We start from the raw sequence: 20,509 nt of genomic DNA, 5'->3' as shown, positions 1-20,509 counted from the left end.
GGATGCATGACTTAAAAGGTGCAACAGAGTCCGGGACATATTTACAAATGTGATGGAAAAAAAGAGCATGAGAGCGAGTATGAGCTCTTCCGTGGTGAAGTGCACAGTAAAAGATACAGAATTAAAAAGTTCTTGAAACGAGCTCGCAGATGTTGACTTAAAATATGGCAAAAATAGTACCTTGCTGGAATAAAGCAATTTGAATAAAAAGAGTTTATAGCCTGACATAAATCCTTCGCGGCAACATAATAAGGGCTCGAACTCTGGATTCTTCATCTATTTATTTTGTAAAATATGCGGCTGACCCCAATAAAAGTTAATCATGGGTCGTGAGGAAAAACTCGAACGTTTTTCTAGTTACACGCTTGACCGCTAGATGTCAGGAAAACGCAAAAACGGAAGAAGAAGACATCAACAACACAGCACATAGCGTTAGCTGCTCGTTGGCTAATATTTTCACGGCTGTTTTGGGACATTTTAACAGGTACGCCACACAACTACCAGCTAACATCTTATCTTATCCCCGTCACTTGCTCATATATTTGATTCCATTCTCGTCGTGTCGCATATAAGCTCATTTCGATCCGGCTGGGCTGTTTAGCTCGCAGGCTAACGTTAGCTCGTTGGCTCTAAACAAGCTTCTTTCAACGTCAGTGTGTTGGGTGCCTGGGTGGGAGCTCTGGTTTTTCACAGCTCCTGAAGGAATGTGCATTGTGTTCCCGCTTGTGGGAATAAAATTTATATATTTCCCCCCACATTAACCTGCATCAACTTCCACAGGTTAACGGATTTTTTTTCCTCCTCCATACAAATAATGTGAAAAATGTGTTTCCTCTTGAAAATGTCCATTTGTTCAAAACTCGTATGTCATAATTACTAAGTCAAATGTTATGTTCCACTCCATGTCTCATTCACTTGAACGTTTTTTTGTGTGCGCGCGTGCGTGTTTGTGGATTGGCAACTGATATTGTCCCCCTCCCCATGCAGGTACGCTGGAACTTTCTGACACCCACTCGGACATGTCCTATGTTTTCATCAACGATTCGTCGCAGACTAACGTCCCTCTGCTGCAGTCCTGCATCGATGGAGACCTGCCCTTCGCTAAGAGGCTCCTGGAGACCGGCTGCGACCCCAACATCCGCGACAACCGCGGACGCACCGGCCTGCACTTAGCTGCGGCGCGGGGCAACGTTGACATCTGTCGCCTGCTGCACAAGTTCGGCGCCGATTTGCTGGCGACGGACTACCAGGGGAACACAGCGCTGCACCTGTGCGGCCATGTGGATACTATCCAGTTCTTGGTGTCCAATGGGCTGAAGATTGATATTTGGTAAGTGATGCCATGTCCTTTTTTTGGGGACGAATCACATTTACTTGTGAGTGTCCCAACAATACACGGCCGGTATTGCCCTTTTCAAGCGGATTCATAATCGGTTGGCTTTTGCCGAATAAATACCGACATATCGTTACTTTCTGAACAAACAGTAAATGCTGTTCAGTGTTTGAGTCACTGGAAATGACGTTCTTGTGCCACTAGATGGCGCTCGTACTCCACAAACTGTTTATCCTCTCAATCCACAGCAAATTTTATCAGTTCAAAAATACTTTTTTAAAGCATGTTTTTGTATTTGAAAATTCATCTCTACTGAAAAGTTAAACAAATACTAAAGTTCCAAGTTTTGTAAAAACTTTCTGCTTGTAAATATTTTTGTTGTTGCTTTGTTTTCTTGTTGTATTTTTTTAGATCAGTTGTTCTCAAGCAAGTATCACCAAAAAACAAAAAAAAACATCTTCACTAGCACCATAACGACCAACATTATCATCGTGCAAAAACGGGACGTTTTTTTTTCTTTAATTTTCTAAAAAGTGTATATTTCTGATATCATTATGCATAGTTCAAACACGAATACTGTGCTGCATTTAATTTTAGAAAAAATCTACAAAAACGGTACAATTGTTCCTAAATAAAAGTTACACACATCGTCTGAAAATGAAAAGCAAATGTATTGTACTAAAAAGTCAAATGCAACAGAACTTTCATTTTGACTTTTGATTTTGTAACTCATTTAGTTTTAATGAGTTTTCATGATTTTTTTTTTTTTAATTTGCTTTGTTCGAAGTTTTTTTAAAATTAGTTTTAGTTTTCTTTCTGTACGGACGTACAGCAAAACCTAAATAAATAAATGATTTGAAATGAACGCCGAAAGCTGATGCATGGTATTAGTTGGCAAAGACGAAAACGAAGGCCAATTTCACTGTAATTATAGTTTGTGTTCGTTAGTTTTATTAACGAAATATGTAATTAGTTAGTTTTTGTTGAATTTTTTAAAACATATTCATTTTTATTTTATCAATAAAAATATATTTTTAATGTTATTTCTTTGTTGTTGTTTTTCGTTAACTATGATAACCTTGGCCTGTGTGCCACTTGTGGTACTAGTACAACACTTACTGAATCACTGTTTGAAATTAATCTGCTGATTAATCAGTTAGCAATTTTTTTTCTGCTGAATATTGGCATCGGCCTTAAAAAAAAAAAAAAAAAAAATCACATTTGTCGAGCCCTGATGCATTTTGGGGCCTGGAACAGATTAAAGGCATTTGATTTCATTTCAATGGGCAAAGTTGCATCAAGTCAAGGTACCACCGTTTACGGCACGTCTCATTCGCCGGAGCGTGACGGCGCCCGTTTGCGTTGGTTTGTCGTAGTAATCACAACGGCTCCACGCCGCTGGTGCTGGCCAAGAGGCGCGGCGTCAACAAGGATGCCATCCGGCTGTTGGAGGGGCTGGAGGAGCAAGAGGTGAAAGGCTTCAACCGAGGAGCCCACTCCAAGCTGGAGACCATGCAGATGGCCGACAGCGAGAGGTAGGCGCCCGGGCTGAACATTCAAAAAAAAAAAAAAAAAAAAAAGAGCTTCATGTCACTTAATCTGTGAAAACCGGGATCAATTGTCATCCAAATACTCGGCCCACCGTTTTGGTTTTTTATAGGTGTTGAGTGTTTTCCATTTCCTTTTCCTCCGATCGGTTTCCTTTTGCAAATGGTTCAGCCCAAGCGGGCGCTCACGCAAGCTGCCCCGCCCCAAATAACCCCCTCGCGTGTGCCTCCAGCGCCATGGAGAGCCACTCGCTGCTCAACCCCAACCTGCAAAGCAGCGAGGGCGTGCTGTCCAGCTTCCGCACCACCTGGCAGGAGTTTGTGGAGGACCTTGGCTTCTGGAGAGTCCTACTGCTGCTGGTGGTCATCGCCCTGCTCTCCCTCGGCATCGCCTACTACGTCAGCGGCGTGCTGCCCTTCTCCAGCAGCCAGCTGGAGCTTGTGCACTGAACGAATGATGGAAGGGGGGGGGGGGGAATTGACCCGGAGATTTATTTGTCCTGAGGTGTGAGTGTGAGTGCGGATGGTTGCTCGTCTCTGTGTGCCCTGCGACTGGCTGTCAGTCGGTTCAGGGTGTCCCCCGCCTACTGCCCGAAGACAGCTGGGAGAGGCTCCAGCATGCCCTTGTGAGGATAAAGCAGTTCAGAAAAGGGATGGATAGATGAAAAATGTTGATACCTGAGAAATCTACTCTTGACACCAGTTACTACTTTCCTATTAGCCAGAGCTTTGGTACCATCTTGTGAGCACAAAAACCACAACAAGGCAATTTCCTCCCCCTCCGAAGAGTTGACGACAAGATCCCCAACAAATGCGAACAGGTGATTTTGTGAAACGCAAACCACCGGTTCGGTTAGCATTACTGACCTCCATGCTTGTTTGGAACTCCCAAAAAAAATGTCTTTCCCTTCATTTAATTTCACGAAATGTAACCGCGACTCCTTTGAAGAAATGAAGCGCTTGTTTCAAGCTGTACATTGCTTGTGTTATGTCCCTTTTTGCTTGAACTCTCACCTCTGTATGAATTCCTGAGAGTGTCAAGTTTGCGTTTTTTTGTGTGCCGCTGCGGATTTGCTTATGTACTTTTTATTTTATTTTTTTTAATACTCTCACCTCTGTATTCATTCCTAAGAGTATCATTCAAGCCAGCTAAGTTTCCTTGAGGGTATCATTCAAGTCCTTCTCCCCATTCCCCCCCGCCAGCATGCAACTTGATCTTCTGTCCCACATCCTATTTTGGCATTTGATTTTGTTGATATATATATATATATATATATGTATATGTGTGTATTTTATTGTGATGTTTGAAAGGCATGTCAATGTTAGGCGCAGTGAACTTCACATGTTTGGCAAGTATGAATAAAAATGTATGATTCCAATCAATATGAGTAATGGTGGTGTTCCATTTGGAGATATTTGGACAACCTTTGAGTGATTCTTAGCAAGCAGAAGCAAAAACAGGTATATTTGTCTGAAACTGTTTAGGTCACACGTAAGTATACAGTATACAGTAGGTAATAGAAGTTCACCTGTGATTGGCTGGCAACCGGTTCAGGATGTCCCCCGTCTACTGCCCAAAGACAACTGAGACAGGCTCCAGCACCCCCCCCCCGACCCCCCGTGACCCTTGTGAGGATAAAGCAGATAAGAAAATGAATGGATGGATGAATAGAAGTTCACACTCCTCCTGTTCAAATACAATTTTATTGTGGGGGGGAATATGACACAAATATGTGATTCAAGATTCCACCATTATAATCTGTGCAACTATTTTGAATTGTTATGTCCAAAACTGGCATTTGAATTGGGGGACGTCAGACTTTTTACATGAGTTCATACGAATATGGAAACGAGCAAAGCAAAAACCAGTTCAAGTGCAAAAGTGGAACTGAAAGAAATTGAATCTCAGCAAGAAAAAGAAAGTGATGACACAAATGTCGTCTAATCATGCTTACAGTCATATTTGTGTGAAAGAAATCCGAAAAATGATGCAATGATTTATGAAATCAGATGACATCCTGAAAACTTCTGTCATTTTTTTGTGAAAGTTTGAACAATGTATAAATTAAGATCTGTAAATATGGGTCATATAAACCCCGTGCACCGTGTGTTCATGGATAATATTGATCCGATCTTGCATAATATCACGTGTGGAGCGAATGATTAAAAAAATATATAATGTAGCAAATCAAGTTTGGGGCTTGTTAAAAATGAGTCTGCTGAATGTAAGTGTGCTTTTTTTTAAGTCTCACTTTCTATTCCTCTTTTTTGAGGTGATTTGGTTTTATATCCAATGGGGGTTGGCCCATAGGGTTTCAGTGGAAATCGAAAGTTTTATCTCAAAGAGACTTGCACTTGAATGCGTTGGTCCTCTCGATCAAGGTCCTCAACACACGGAGAGAAAAAGGTAAATATTCGACCGCATCTGATATTTTCCAACTAATTTGAACTGTTGGTTCGATTTAGGGTTATTTTTGTTAAACTTTGGGAGGAGACTTGATTTGGCTGCAAGGTCGATTTTACATGACTTGAACTTCAAAGGCTCTTTTATAAAATTCTTATCTCATTTATATAACGCAGTTTTATAGACTCGTTATGCACTTGCAAAGCATATTAGAGATGTCGACGTTTCATTAATGATAATGTGGCGTCCAAATAAATGAAAGGTAGTTTGTCTTACGTTAACTTTGAATTGTTATTCTACGTTGATAGCACCCCAAGACCACATTTTTAGGCTTAGGAATATAATAATAGTTGTTTGGCTCCTATTTCCTACGAATAAACATATTCAATTTGAAAACGTCCTCGTTGACTGTGGGGGTGATGATGGGCCCATTTTAGCTTCGGGGTGCCTAACGAGTTAGCCTCGCAAAAAAGTGACCTGCAAACCAAGGTCCTAACTATAATTATTCGTATTCATTTTGATTATTAGTGTATCATTCAGTTTGTGTGACAAAATTTGCATAATTTCGGTGTAAAAAGAAAATCCCACAATGTGTTTCGAGTATATTTGCATTTCAAAATGGTTGCCCCTGGTCAAGCGAGCTGGCTTGGGCCCAACTACAATTTGTATTTGAAACATTATTTGCACTGTATAATTACTATTTTTATTTCTTTTTACGAGTGGAAGTGGGCTTCTCTCCGTTACGGGACAAGTACAAAGCAACAAAATGCAGTGTGTGCCTTAAACAGTGTTGCGTAAGCGTAAAGGGTAACTAAATGGTGTATAGTACGTTCAAGGGATGAGATACAGTAATATTATATCTACTCTGTGTTTATTTTCTGTAACACCCTAAAGCTGCCACAAAATGGTGCCAATGGACCAATTGGTGTGAAAGAAGTACTGTATGCCAACGTGACATGTCTCAATTGTTCAAGGGCAGGTCCTTGTATTGCCGGTGATTCAATGCAAATGATTTGACCTTAAAAGTGAACTCCAACTGAACTGTATGCAGTGATTCTTAAACGTACCACCGCAGTGAGATGACTGATGATTGGATTGACACATTTTCTGTCCCCCCAGACATGGCCCACTACCAGCCCCCCTACCAGCCCGTCGACCACCAGCCCACCCAGGTGGTGACCCAAGTGGTGACCAATTCTTTCCGTCACTCCACCTGGAGCACCGGGGTCTGTGATTGCTGCAGCGACATGAGTACTTGTAAGTCACTTGTGGCTTTATTTCGCCACTCGGGTCATTGTAAAACTTCCCAAGTACCGTTTTTACCACTTCCATAATAGATAAGATAAGATAAGAAAACCTTTATTTGTTTCACAATGGAGCAATTTGCAGATGTGTCTTGAATAGATTAGACTTAATACAAATTGTAAGTACGTTTTAATTGCATGTAACTTGAGCAATAAATTAGCATTTTGGGGGGAGGAACATTGGTGCTATTTGCTTGTAAGTTTTGTGTGCAAAACATTTGAATTCAATCCTTTTTCCAAGTACAGTACAGCTTTTTTTCTGGTATACATGCGCCATGTTTACATGGTGACGCTATCAGGTTGAATGTTGTCTCTTTGTCAGGTTGCTGCGGCCTGTGGTGCTTCCCTTGCATGCAGTGCCAGACGGCCAGCAAGCACGGCTGGTGCTGCGCCATGCCGTTGCTTGACTTCTGCTGCATCGTGTCATGCATGCTCCGCTCATCCATCAGGGAGCGCCACGGCATCCCGGTAAAAAGCTGCCCGTCGCCAAGGAAGGGTGTGTGGGTTTAGGGGATGATAATGGGCTGATGGGGACTTGAACAGATTTATTTATTTCTTGAAATGATGCTTAAAATGTGGTCCACGGGTTCCCTCCAGTGGTACAGGATAGAATCAGTGCCCAAGTGCAATTCAGTTGTGTTTTACTTTTATAGAGGCCATTTCGTGCTCTTTCAAGCTGCCCACAGTTAACTGTAGGCATATACGGTATATGATCATCATATATTACCTTTGGAACAACGGTGATCAGATTTCTTATGAAATCCGATTTATTGACCCAAGTTTGTAAAAAGCCAACTAAGGCATTGACGTGTCAGGGATGCGGTTGCATGGTGTAGAGTGGCAAATTGCTTCAGCGTAAAATCAGTGTCGATGTCTCTGCCAGCACCCCAAAACAGATCCTCTTGTTAATTGAGACACAAAGAGCATACGTGAGGGGGAGCGGTGAAAGATAAACGTCCGGCAGCAACGCTTCCAGGAGAAAGTCCAGGTGGCGGTTGTTTTGGAAACAGGCCGACAATGATATCAGTCGACCTTGAGTCTTGCCGGTGCCTCTCGAAGGGCTTTAATTAGCCAAATTGGCAATCGGTTTTCCAAGACGACACCAACGTCTCCCCCGTTGTTTACCATTCGCGCAGTGTCATTCATTCGGCCGCCCCCTCTGAGTCAACAGCTCGTCGTCTTCGCTCTGTGGCACCCAAGGCCCGTCGTGTGGTAGCTCTCGTGGGAGAATCACTTTATTAAGTACAGTTCAGTTGTATTTATTGTTTAAGTTCAGTACAGTTGCATTTATTTTTTAATTCTTTGACTGCCGTTTGATGACAATTGCCATCAATGGGAATCCTAACAAGGAGCGCCGTCAACAGTAATTGCCATCAACTATTTTTTTTTTTTAACGGAAAAAAACACACACACATATATGCATGGCACAGTGCTTGCACACACACACACACACACGCACACACACACACACACACACACACACACACACATACATATGCGCGCGCACGCTACTAAATACTACTACTACTAAATAGTGTGCAAATACTTTGTAACATTTATCACATGCAAAATTGTTATGCTGGTGAATATTTGTAAACACCTTATTTTGCTATGAAAAGCAAATTTTCATTGTTGGTGGATTTTATGGTAGAAAAGGACCGTTGGAGATTTTTGCAACCAAAAATGATTCCCATAAAAGTCACTGTTAAGATCAGTCAGAAAGCTCGAAATTGACAGGCACTCAAGATTTCTCTTCTTTTTTTTTTTTTAATGGCTGGCATTGAAAGAGTTACGAAATATTTGTTTTTGGAGCAATTTCTGAAGTACAGTCTTCATTCAGCTTTTATGCACTCGAGTGAACCATTTGCCGTGCCCGCAGGGTGGCAAATTGCTTCAGCGTAAAATCAGTGTCGATGTCTCTGCCAGCACCCCAAAACAGATCCTCTTGTTAATTGAGACACAAAGAGCATACGTGAGGGGGAGCGGTGAAAGATAAACGTCCGGCAGCAACGCTTCCAGGAGAAAGTCCAGGTGGCGGTTGTTTTGGAAACAGGCCGACAATGATATCAGTCGACCTTGAGTCTTGCCGGTGCCTCTCGAAGGGCTTTAATTAGCCAAATTGGCAATCGGTTTTCCAAGACGACACCAACGTCTCCCCCGTTGTTTACCATTCGCGCAGTGTCATTCATTCGGCCGCCCCCTCTGAGTCAACAGCTCGTCGTCTTCGCTCTGTGGCACCCAAGGCCCGTCGTGTGGTAGCTCTCGTGGGAGAATCACTTTATTAAGTACAGTTCAGTTGTATTTATTGTTTAAGTTCAGTACAGTTGCATTTATTTTTTAATTCTTTGACTGCCGTTTGATGACAATTGCCATCAATGGGAATCCTAACAAGGAGCGCCGTCAACAGTAATTGCCATCAACTATTTTTTTTTTTTAACGGAAAAAAACACACACACATATATGCATGGCACAGTGCTTGCACACACACACACACACACGCACACACACACACACACACACACACACACACATACATATGCGCGCGCACGCTACTAAATACTACTACTACTAAATAGTGTGCAAATACTTTGTAACATTTATCACATGCAAAATTGTTATGCTGGTGAATATTTGTAAACACCTTATTTTGCTATGAAAAGCAAATTTTCATTGTTGGTGGATTTTATGGTAGAAAAGGACCGTTGGAGATTTTTGCAACCAAAAATGATTCCCATAAAAGTCACTGTTAAGATCAGTCAGAAAGCTCGAAATTGACAGGCACTCAAGATTTCTCTTCTTTTTTTTTTTTTAATGGCTGGCATTGAAAGAGTTACGAAATATTTGTTTTTGGAGCAATTTCTGAAGTACAGTCTTCATTCAGCTTTTATGCACTCGAGTGAACCATTTGCCGTGCCCGCAGGGTTCCTGCTGCGACGACTGCTGCAAGCTGATGTGGTGTTTCCCGTGCACGTGGTGCCAGATGAACCGCGAGGTGAAGATCAGGGCCAGCGAGGGCACCGTGTCCACTGTCAACACGCAGATCATCAGGACCGTGTAGAGCGTCCCAGCGCCCGGCCACAGCACGACAATCCCTGTTGTATGTTGTGTGCACGACCAGTTCCCACGACAGTGTTCGGTTCAACCAACATTCTGTTGGAAGTGTTGACATTTCTATCCTTTTGTATAACACGTTGGCATCATGTGATGGTGCCGAAAGTCTGCTATATTCACTTTTCACTTCGCAGAGCTTTCAGTGTGACGTTGATGACGAATATGTTCACGTTTGGTTACGTTTAAAGCACATTAAAAAAAGATTTTCCAAAGTGCGTATACAGTGACACTTCCAGGATTACAATGCTCTCGAATGTCGGAAAGGAAAGCCGCAGTTCCCGAAGCTCGTTAAGCAAGCAAAAGAGGAAGAATGTACTTTATTTTGTTTGGAAACTGGTTTCAAATTCACGCACCAAATCTGCATGTTTTCGATTCCTTTTTTTTTTATTTAACAGAATAGTCTGAGTAGGACCTTGAACTCACCCAGCTGCCAAGTCGTTGATAACAGGAAGCGAGTGGGAGAAAGCTCACCATGGGAGTGAGGCAATACCTCCCCAATACAAATAAGCGCTTTATTTATACATCCCACAGTTCAAATACATGCATTTTGCATTCAAAGGGATAAAAAACTTAGTTAGCCATTTTCAGCAACAAAAAGGAAATGTTTTGTCGCGAATGAATTTGTTCACTTCATTATTTTTCATGTTAAATTCACACCTTTAAAAAAGGCATCCTGGGGCGGGGTAGCACAGTGGTGACAGTTTCGCACTTCTGTCTCACAATGCGGAGTTGCAAGTTTCGATTCTGGCTCTGGCCTTCCTTTGTAGAGTTTGCATGTTGTCCCTGCACCTGCACGGGTTTTCTCATGCATGGCAGGCTATTGGAACACTCGAAATTATCTCTTGGTGTGAGTTTGACCGCGAATGATTGTTCGTCTATGTGTGCCCTGTGATTGGCTGGCAATCGGTTGAGGGTGTCCCCCGCCGACTGCCCGAAGACAGCTGGGATAGGCTCCAGCACGCCCGCGACACCGGTGACGATAAATGGATTGGAAAATGGATGGAAAAAGGCATTTTACCCCTTGCTGACGACTGAAAATGACATTACAAGGCCTGAACCGTGATTAGTCAAATCTGCCCTCATTTTTTTCTCTAGCACATCAGGTTTTCATTATGATAACAATATGTGATATAATCCTAGTCATCAACGAAGGATTACAGGTTGAGCAACTGATGGATTTCTTTTTCTGAACCGTATTTTAAATCGCAAGGGTAACATCCGTATTGCGCAAGCTTTTATCGGTTAAATGTGAAAACAAAAATATTTCAAAAACTCAATGTGCTAGGAAGTAGACATTTTTGAATCAGCATCAAAAATACGTTTCAGGACATATCCAGCCATCTCGGATTAAAATTTTCATTGACCAGTGTTGTATTTTCCAAGGAAAAGTGAAAAAAAGCAATTTGTTTGCACCAAATTCGTAACTATATCCATCCATTCACTATCTGTGTACTTTTCCTGTTTTATAATGACGTAAACGGATGTTATTTTTGTCTTTTTCCGTCCTAACTGGAATGTTGGAAAAGCACGTGTTTTTTATGTTTCGTTGCCTCTTCGTTCAGAGGTATATTGCGCATGCGCAATTTGCGCAATTTCTGCGGTTGCACAAACAGGTCTCGTCCTGTAGAGGGTGCCGTTGGCATTTCAAAGCGGCGCTCGCATTCGCACGTCAGTACGCATGCGCGTGTGTTCTGCCTCCAACAACAAGGAGCGAGAGCCAGCCAACATGGCCGACCTAGGGAAGAAGTACTGCGTGAACTGCCTGGCAGACGTGACCAATCTCCGGCTTCGCTGCACCGACTGTCCCGATATCGAGCTGTGTCCCGAGTGCTTCTCGGCGGGCGCAGAAATCGGCAACCACCGGAGATGGCACGGCTACCAGCAGGTCGACGGCGGTCGCTTCTCCCTCTGGGGTCCCGAAGCGGAGGGAGGATGGACGAGCAGGGAAGAGCAGTCGCTCCTCGATGCCATCGAGCAGTACGGCTTTGGAAACTGGGTACGAAGTTTTTGCACTTCACAGACGTTTTGCGGCATGCCTGCCGAGAGAGCAAACGTACTCAACACTCTGTATTTACGTCGAAGTACATGTAGCTAACTGTGTAAAATAGAAGTCCTGATTCAACGCTCAAGTGGAAGTAAAAATGCACAGATGCTAAAGTGTCGTCAAGTGCGAAGGTCATTCCATGCTTTTAATGAAACTCGCTGTACTCGTTGATAGTGATGGCAGAACACAAAATCGCAAATATTTGGTCAATCGGAGCAGGAGTTTGGAACCAAATTTTAATAAGCCCAGCAAAAAACGGGAATCAGGAACTACTGAGCCAATCTGCACAAAACAGCAATTGTTGCAAAGGGAATTGAACAAGGTATCCAGATCTGCAATCACACAAGATTGGTGCATATCTTAGCACCTTCAGCTTGAAATTGCGGATCACTTGACCTGAACATTTTTTTTTCATAAAATGTCATCTCGCACATCTTCTCTAAAACATCAAAATGTGTTTAGCAGCAATAAGGAGTCAAAGTCTACCTTCCTTAAATATTCATTGAATATCCATTGCAATCTGAGGGTATGAATACTGTGATTCCTTATTGCTGCCAAACCCCCCAAAATTACATCTCTTAAACTTGTATATGTTTTGGAGAACATGTGAGAGATTGGCCCTATCTTGACCCTATCAATATTTTTTGACTTTTAGCGGACTTTTTCCTCTAAGGTGAGGGTTGAAACGGTGCAGTAAATTCCATTGGAGGTGAAGCTGGGTAATCTTGGAAAGATATCACATTCAAGCAAAAATGTTTCATTTATTTCAAAGTATAACTTTATCAATTATTATTGAACTATTATTTCATTAAGAGCTTTGATGCTCCCGGATGAAGTTGACTGTAAAACTGACTCATAAAGCAAAAAAGAATGAAATATTGTATATCTAAACACCAAAAATTTTTCACCAATCAATAATGTACGTCCATTAACGAAACGCTAACATAAGCTAATGGACATTAGCATAAATGTTTGAATTATAAACCTCCAAACAACTACTTGAACTCAAGTCAAGAAGCTGAATCAATATTTTGACTTTTGTCTTTTTTTTTTTAATAGAGAGTCTTAAGTATCCTTCCTTCCAGAACGCAGTGTGAATATTTTTTTGCCACCTGTGTTTTTAAAAATTGTTTAGGAGGACATGGCCGCTCACGCAATCTGAGGGTATGAATACTGTGATTCCTTATTGCTGCCAAACCCCCCAAAATTACATCTCTTAAACTTGTATATGTTTTGGAGAACATGTGAGAGATTGGCCCTATCTTGACCCTATCAATATTTTTTGACTTTTAGCGGACTTTTTCCTCTAAGGTGAGGGTTGAAACGGTGCAGTAAATTCCATTGGAGGTGAAGCTGGGTAATCTTGGAAAGATATCACATTCAAGCAAAAATGTTTCATTTATTTCAAAGTATAACTTTATCAATTATTATTGAACTATTATTTCATTAAGAGCTTTGATGCTCCCGGATGAAGTTGACTGTAAAACTGACTCATAAAGCAAAAAAGAATGAAATATTGTATATCTAAACACCAAAAATTTTTCACCAATCAATAATGTACGTCCATTAACGAAACGCTAACATAAGCTAATGGACATTAGCATAAATGTTTGAATTATAAACCTCCAAACAACTACTTGAACTCAAGTCAAGAAGCTGAATCAATATTTTGACTTTTGTCTTTTTTTTTTTAATAGAGAGTCTTAAGTATCCTTCCTTCCAGAACGCAGTGTGAATATTTTTTGCCACCTGTGTTTTTTAAAAATTGTTTAGGAGGACATGGCCGCTCACGTCGGAGCCGGCCGCACACCCCAGGAAGTCATGGACCACTACGTGACCATGTACATCCACGGCAACCTGGGAAAGGCCTGCATCCCAGACAGCATTCCCAACCGGGTGACGGACCACACGTGCCCCGGCGGGGGGGCACTGTCGCCCAGCCTCACCGTCCCGCTCCCGCCTCTGGACATCAGCCTGGCCGAGCAGCAGCAGCTGGGCTACATGCCGCTGCGCGACGACTATGAGATCGAATACGACCAGGACGCCGAGAAGCTCATCAGCGGCCTCTCGGTCAACTACGACGACGAGGACGTGGAGATCGAGATGAAGCGCGCCCACGTGGACATGTACGTGCGCAAACTGCGTGAACGGCAGCGGCGGAAGAACATCGCTCGAGATTACAGCCTCGTGCCCGTTTTCCTGGGCCGGGACAAGAAAGAGATGCGGGACAGGGATAAGTCGCCGGGAGTCGTGGGCGGCGCGGTTGGAGCGGGAGTCGGCGCAATGACGCCGGGTTCGGCGACGGGAGCGGGAACGTGCCCGCCGATTCCCACCACGCCGAAAAGGAAGATCATCAAGGAGGAGAAGGAGCAACGGGTGCGCCTGCGGGGGCTCTGCCAGTTCATGGCCCACCGAGAAGTCGAGGAGCTCTTTGAGAATATGCACAAAGAGCGCGTGCTCAGGGCCAAAGTGAGGGAACTGCAGCGCTGCCGCCGCAACGGCATCGCTCGCCTGGATGAGGCGGCCGAATACGAGGCGGCCCGTCACAAACGGGAGAAACGCAAGGAGAATAAGAGCGTGGTCGTCTCCAAGCGCGGCGGCGGAGGGCTCGGCACCGGCACGGCACCGGGCGTAGGAGTGGGTGGAGGCGTGGTCGGCGGGCTCGGGGCGGGCTGCGCCGTCAAGGAGGAAGCCAAAGAGGGCGAGTTCGCCGCCATCGAGAACCTGACCGGCTTTGAGCTGCTGTCGGACCGTGAGAAGGTGCTGTGTAACTCCCTCAACCTGAGCCCGGCGCGCTACCTGACAGTCAAAACCATCATCATCAAGGACCACCTGCAGAAGAGGCAGGGCGTCCCCTCCAAGAGCCGGCTACCCAGCTACCTGGACAAAGTCCTCAGGAAACGTATCGTCACCTTCCTCACTGAAAGCGGCTGGATATCCAGGGACGCTGTTTAGACCCGAGACAGGGAAAGACCAAACTACTGACTCGCACCGTCATGGTGACATTGTGAATGTGTACAGCGGCAGCCCTCGCTGGCCAAGAAATACAGTGAACCATCCCTCGTTGGTCACGAGGTTTGCGTTCCAGCCGCACTCACGAAAAATCGGAATACGTTTCATCAAAATATTGACACTTCTTCCCCCCAGTTTTACGCTGCTAAGAAACGGGAGAATCTCATATAACCACTTACAGTCAAAGGAAAAGATGAGCCCGTGGGCACTGTGATGTCAGTTTCAGTTGACAGTAGGTGGCAGTAGAGCACAAAATGGTCCCCAGTGATGGATAGAACCAGGATTTGTCTTATTTTATTTTTTTGCTGCTTTATTCATATTCCACAAACACAGTATTAATACAAATACCGTGTTTTGACGAGTGGGGGCACATCGAACATAAAAATATTTGAGAATACAGTGAAACAATGTGTTCTGGAACTACCTGCAATAGAGGAGAATCAAAATTATATTTATATGACTTAAAAAAAACATATTTAGTTAACTCATTAAAATCCACTTGTATTACATTGCAAACGGTCAGCAGTAAGTCAGATTTTGACCACCAAAAAAAAAGCCCTAAACATCTCCTCAGGTTGCTGGCCACCTCCACTAAAATCGGAACAGAGCATTCAGTTGTTCCCCTGAAATGAAATGACTCATAAGTATAATTAGGATTTGCTTCAATCTTTCCTGTTTTCTGAAAAAAAAAATGACCAAGGTCAGTATTTTAGGAGATTTACAGTATGTAAACACCAAAATGTTCAACCAAACCATAGACTGTAATAAATAGTCCACTAGCTTAATGCTAATATATAATGTGAAACCCCATAGGCAGGCTGATGAAATTTGCATGGATGATTACAGTCATTGTAAAAGTAAAACTGAATAAGGGCCTGACCGATAAGAATTTAGCTCAGTGTACATTCCAATATTTGACAGAACAGAATTCTGTTAATGGATTATTATTGGCCGATTAATAAAAAAAAATGAATATAATAATTTCCTTTTGGGTGCCTTAAGGCAGGCTTACAATATTAACGATATGAATTGCAGGTAGAAAATGTCACTGCTTTACAATACTTTGGCCTTTCGTGTTTGATTAATTTTACAACAAACATCACATTTTTTTTTCCTGGTCAGTGAATATTTGTCTTATGTTGTCATGTGTTCATGGATGAAAAAAAGAATTCGGCCTATTTTAATTGGGTTGATCAATTGCTCGGGCCCTAATTGGGACTCATGCACAGGGACCTCCTCTGCATCTTCTTATTGCTCTTAAGTTGCATTTCATCCAGTCAAGCTCAGTGCTACCTTGGAATGTTGCGGCACAAAGCGGTACTACGCCGACAGCTCGCAATTCCAAATTAGGATTTGCAGGCATTATGCCAAAACGGAAAGCGATTCAGATAATTGGGTCATGTAAAAACACCCGATACAGTGTGGGTTTACTGTATTTGCATATCAGGACTAAGGACAAAAGAGCCATGTTTTGCTGTTTGCAAAGGGCAGGAAATTGTTAGTATTTTGGGTCTGTTGACAGGGTTGGAAAATTCCCAGAATTTTTACCAGTCATGAGTAAATGAAAACAATTGAGGATTATGAAGTGAAACACTTCTCAGATGTTTTGCCTGATGGTATTTTCTTCCTGTCCTGCAAAAGTAGTCTGACCCTTTGTAAATGATGTATAAATGGAAAAAGGTGAAATACTGGTGACCTGTACAGTATTTTCCATCCTGGAATTATTTTTTGTAATAGCTTTTGTAAGTAAAAAAAAAAAAGATTTTTGTATTGCACAGATGAAGCTGCGGGCTTTGCTCTCTTGGTATGTATGGACATGTATTAAAACATGGAAACTTCAACATGAAGGACTGTTAAACTTGTTTGATTGAATGGATGACTGGAAATGCCATCTGTCCTAGCCTCCCCACCAAAAAGTTTTTCACTTTTTTTTTTTAATAAGCGAACTCAGCACTTTCTAATCTTGTACTTCTTATAAAAATGGTAATGACCTAATTAAATATCATGTAAAGTACACAGGTTGTGCATCATGACTTAATGCTTCAATTTAATTCGGTGTGCTGCTCCTGTTGTGCCCAACTTGGCCACAAGGGGCAGTGGAACAGTCACACAAATGCTACCTTCAATGACTAAACTGCATTCGTTTTTTTGGGGGTGGGAGGGGGGTGGGGGAGATAAAGAATGTACGTGTGTTGAGTGTTGTGATGTCTGTTCAAATGTGTTTTTCACCATTTGTCTTATATCTGTTGCAATTAGGTCATCAATGCTAATTGTTAGCACACGGATGGATTTTCCATTTATGTTAGCATTAAGCTAGCAAGGGCATCTCGAAGGCAAAGTTGCTCGAAAAATACACACCTCGCAATTGTGCTTTCTCTTTCATTTTCACTTCAGGTGGTATTTCAAATAGTTTTTATTGTCACCAATAAATTTGGAAGATGTTGAAACGAAAACCCCTTTGTGACAATTATGCCAAAACGGAAAGCGATTCAGATAATTGGGTCATGTAAAAACACCCGATACAGTGTGGGTTTACTGTATTTGCATATCAGGACTAAGGACAAAAGAGCCATGTTTTGCTGTTTGCAAAGGGCAGGAAATTGTTAGTATTTTGGGTCTGTTGACAGGGTTGGAAAATTCCCAGAATTTTTACCAGTCATGAGTAAATGAAAACAATTGAGGATTATGAAGTGAAACACTTCTCAGATGTTTTGCCTGATGGTATTTTCTTCCTGTCCTGCAAAAGTAGTCTGACCCTTTGTAAATGATGTATAAATGGAAAAAGGTGAAATACTGGTGACCTGTACAGTATTTTCCATCCTGGAATTATTTTTTGTAATAGCTTTTGTAAGTAAAAAAAAAAAAGATTTTTGTATTGCACAGATGAAGCTGCGGGCTTTGCTCTCTTGGTATGTATGGACATGTATTAAAACATGGAAACTTCAACATGAAGGACTGTTAAACTTGTTTGATTGAATGGATGACTGGAAATGCCATCTGTCCTAGCCTCCCCACCAAAAAGTTTTTCACTTTTTTTTTTTTAATAAGCGAACTCAGCACTTTCTAATCTTGTACTTCTTATAAAAATGGTAATGACCTAATTAAATATCATGTAAAGTACACAGGTTGTGCATCATGACTTAATGCTTCAATTTAATTCGGTGTGCTGCTCCTGTTGTGCCCAACTTGGCCACAAGGGGCAGTGGAACAGTCACACAAATGCTACCTTCAATGACTAAACTGCATTCGTTTTTTTGGGGGTGGGAGGGGGGTGGGGGAGATAAAGAATGTACGTGTGTTGAGTGTTGTGATGTCTGTTCAAATGTGTTTTTCACCATTTGTCTTATATCTGTTGCAATTAGGTCATCAATGCTAATTGTTAGCACACGGATGGATTTTCCATTTATGTTAGCATTAAGCTAGCAAGGGCATCTCGAAGGCAAAGTTGCTCGAAAAATACACACCTCGCAATTGTGCTTTCTCTTTCATTTTCACTTCAGGTGGTATTTCAAATAGTTTTTTTTTATTGTCACCAATAAATTTGGAAGATGTTGAAACGAAAACCCCTTTGTGACAAGTAAAACTGTTTGCAAATGTCTTTGCCACTTAATGTAACCTTCAACAAACCCTGACGAAAAAAAGCAGTCACTATGTTTTGCAAATACTCGCAAGCATTCGCCGCTCAGTGGGATACCTTTTATTATGATTTTATTCATATTTTTGTGGCTGGTGACACCTGCGTTCTAATTGGTCCTGCCAACGCATGAATAAATTCCAAGAAGGGACTGAGGGCAAAGTCGGGGTCAGTTTATTGTGACGTTCAGTCCAGTGAGGGTAAGCACGCCAAATGTCCACGTGGTCCTCTGCTTTCTTAGGAGGCTTTGGCCACGCCGACCAACGCCGGCCTAAGGGTGCGCCCGTGAAGCTTGTAGCCCACTTTGGTTACCGCAGTGACGGTGCCGGGCTCCTTCCCCTCAGCGGGGGCGTGGAAGAGTGCCTCGTGCTCGTACGGGTCAAACTTGAGGCCGTACGGGTTAAGCTTGACCAGGCTATGTTTGGCGAACACCTTCTGGATCTGGACCTCCGTCATCACCAGTCCGTCGTAGAGGTTCTTCAAGTGAGGGTTCTGGCTCGTCACTTCCCCCTCGGGCACGCTTTCCTTGGCCTTTTCCAAAATGTCGGCCACCTCTAGCAGGTCCTCGCAGAAGCCCTGGATACCTGGTGGTGCAATAATTAGAGATTGATGACGCGCACAATTTAACATTAAATACAAAACATGACATCTTTATTTATAGAGCGCTTTCACAAGAGCTACATTTGGAGCTGCGTTTACCGTATAATTTAGCTTCCTGAATCATCCTCTGACTTCTTGTACGCAGGTTCTCCGTGTCCGCCAAGGCTCGCTTGTATTTGTCCTGTGGAGTGACAAAGGTAAGGCAAGGTTTTTCTGGGCCGACGGTTATGCCGGAAGGTGTGCAACTTACAGTCATCTCCTTGAGCTGGTCCTCCAGCTGCGTCTTCTCGGCCTGGAATTTCTCTGCCGCGCTCTGTTCAGCAGATGCCTCCTCTGAACCGTGTCCATTCTTCTGCTGGGTGGCTGTGCATAACCGCCGTGGTGATAATCTGGGGATACAAAATGAAATACCAGACATGTTGGTTCATTGCAGATGATGTATTGCGCCGTTATAGAAATTGTTAACATAAATAAATGTGCTGTGTTATGTTTTTTTTTTAAATGCACTTTCAAAACAATATTACAACAGTGTTTATTACTGGAAGTCAACCAGTTGACGTACTTATGCGTCGGGCAATGACGTCTTTACCGGCGCGCCCGAGAAGTGTTCCTTCGACGAACCTATATAACTACACAGGCCAAATTTATTTATTTTTATTCCAACTTTAACTTCACCAATTGAGCTAATACACGGTTCTCCTACATATATAACAACAGCATGTTGCTCCCAGTGTGCACAATTATGTCATCATGCTCTCTCGCGATGCTAACGTTCAGACGCTATTCACGCACCGAACACATCGACATCGTTTTAAAGTCAAATAGAAATGTTGCTAACCTTACAACGTTGCGCAAAGCTCCGAGCGAGAGGCTCCGTATGCACAAATTCGCCATTTTCCTACTTAATTGGGCAAACGAGAAGGCTCCTTGGAACACACGCTTGACAGGACACCAGAAACTGATGGCCGCGGTGGTCGGCGCTAACCATTCGGGTGAGAGAAGAGGCGGGACGTATGTTTTCTGACCAATCGTACTTGGAAAAGGTTATGTCAAACAGGATGTAGTTTGGTTGCGCGAGGGCAAACGTGAAACCCAACACACGTGATCAAGGACAGTTAAACAATGGACGCAGGTTAGTTGTGGGTGCAAATTATGTCATGAAATAACCAATATTGGTATTAAATTCTTAATTCAGTCACAAACAGCGCCTACTCTTGACATTGTCATATTTTTACCTACAAAGGATGCAAAATAATTGCGAAAGCACACTATATATGAGTATAAGTGCAATAGTTCACTGGTAAATATAACAATGACGGATTCGACTGCTTATTTACAAGTTCCCCAAAAAAGTACACAAGTACGAAAGAGCACGAAGTAATTCCTGTCCATTACATACAATACTCAATCAAATTAAAATAAATTTTGTTTTAAAACCAAGAGCTAGGATAAAAAAAAATATATCTTCTTTGTCCGTCCCCCTATCACTGCGGTCAAGCCAGCACGCACTCGCAAAATCG

General features: G+C 42.6%; 4 protein-coding genes across 4 annotated transcripts; 3 read left to right on the top strand and 1 right to left on the bottom strand.

Moving 5' to 3' along the window:
* The first annotated feature begins 371 nt into the window (after positions 1-371).
* Positions 372-3,331, top strand: LOC109522771 (ankyrin repeat domain-containing protein 46). The gene is made up of 4 exons (XM_019881559.1): positions 372-484; positions 988-1,330; positions 2,710-2,868; positions 3,114-3,331. The coding sequence occupies exons 2-4, from the start codon at positions 1,020-1,022 to the stop codon at positions 3,328-3,330; spliced, it is 687 nt and encodes a 228-aa protein (XP_019737118.1). The 5' UTR covers positions 372-484; positions 988-1,019; the 3' UTR covers position 3,331.
* Positions 3,332-5,170: 1,839 nt separating this feature from the next.
* Positions 5,171-9,916, top strand: ponzr1 (plac8 onzin related protein 1). Its single transcript, XM_019881550.1, has 4 exons — positions 5,171-5,287; positions 6,404-6,541; positions 6,911-7,056; positions 9,509-9,916. Exons 2-4 carry the CDS (start codon positions 6,406-6,408, stop codon positions 9,644-9,646), a joined length of 420 nt encoding a protein of 139 aa, XP_019737109.1. The 5' UTR covers positions 5,171-5,287; positions 6,404-6,405; the 3' UTR covers positions 9,647-9,916.
* A 1,055-nt stretch (positions 9,917-10,971) lies between these two features.
* Positions 10,972-17,099, top strand: tada2b (transcriptional adaptor 2B). Its single transcript, XM_019881639.1, has 2 exons — positions 10,972-11,695; positions 13,517-17,099. Exons 1-2 carry the CDS (start codon positions 11,378-11,380, stop codon positions 14,696-14,698), a joined length of 1,500 nt encoding a protein of 499 aa, XP_019737198.1. The 5' UTR covers positions 10,972-11,377; the 3' UTR covers positions 14,699-17,099.
* Positions 17,100-18,027: 928 nt separating this feature from the next.
* Positions 18,028-19,984, bottom strand: grpel1 (GrpE-like 1, mitochondrial). Its single transcript, XM_019881651.1, has 4 exons — positions 19,828-19,984; positions 19,240-19,378; positions 19,089-19,170; positions 18,028-18,973 (listed from the first exon to the last, which is right to left on the bottom strand). Exons 1-4 carry the CDS (start codon positions 19,881-19,883, stop codon positions 18,627-18,629), a joined length of 624 nt encoding a protein of 207 aa, XP_019737210.1. The 5' UTR covers positions 19,884-19,984; the 3' UTR covers positions 18,028-18,626.
* Between the last annotated feature and the right edge of the window lie 525 nt (positions 19,985-20,509).

The sequence above is a fragment of the Hippocampus comes genome, unplaced genomic scaffold (assembly GCF_001891065.2).
Source record: "Hippocampus comes isolate QL1 unplaced genomic scaffold, H_comes_QL1_v1.1 scaffold362, whole genome shotgun sequence".
In the NCBI taxonomy this organism is placed as follows: Eukaryota; Metazoa; Chordata; class Actinopteri; order Syngnathiformes; family Syngnathidae; genus Hippocampus; species Hippocampus comes.
Note: the sequence above shows the minus strand (reverse complement) of the source record. Positions and strands in the feature narration are given on the sequence as shown.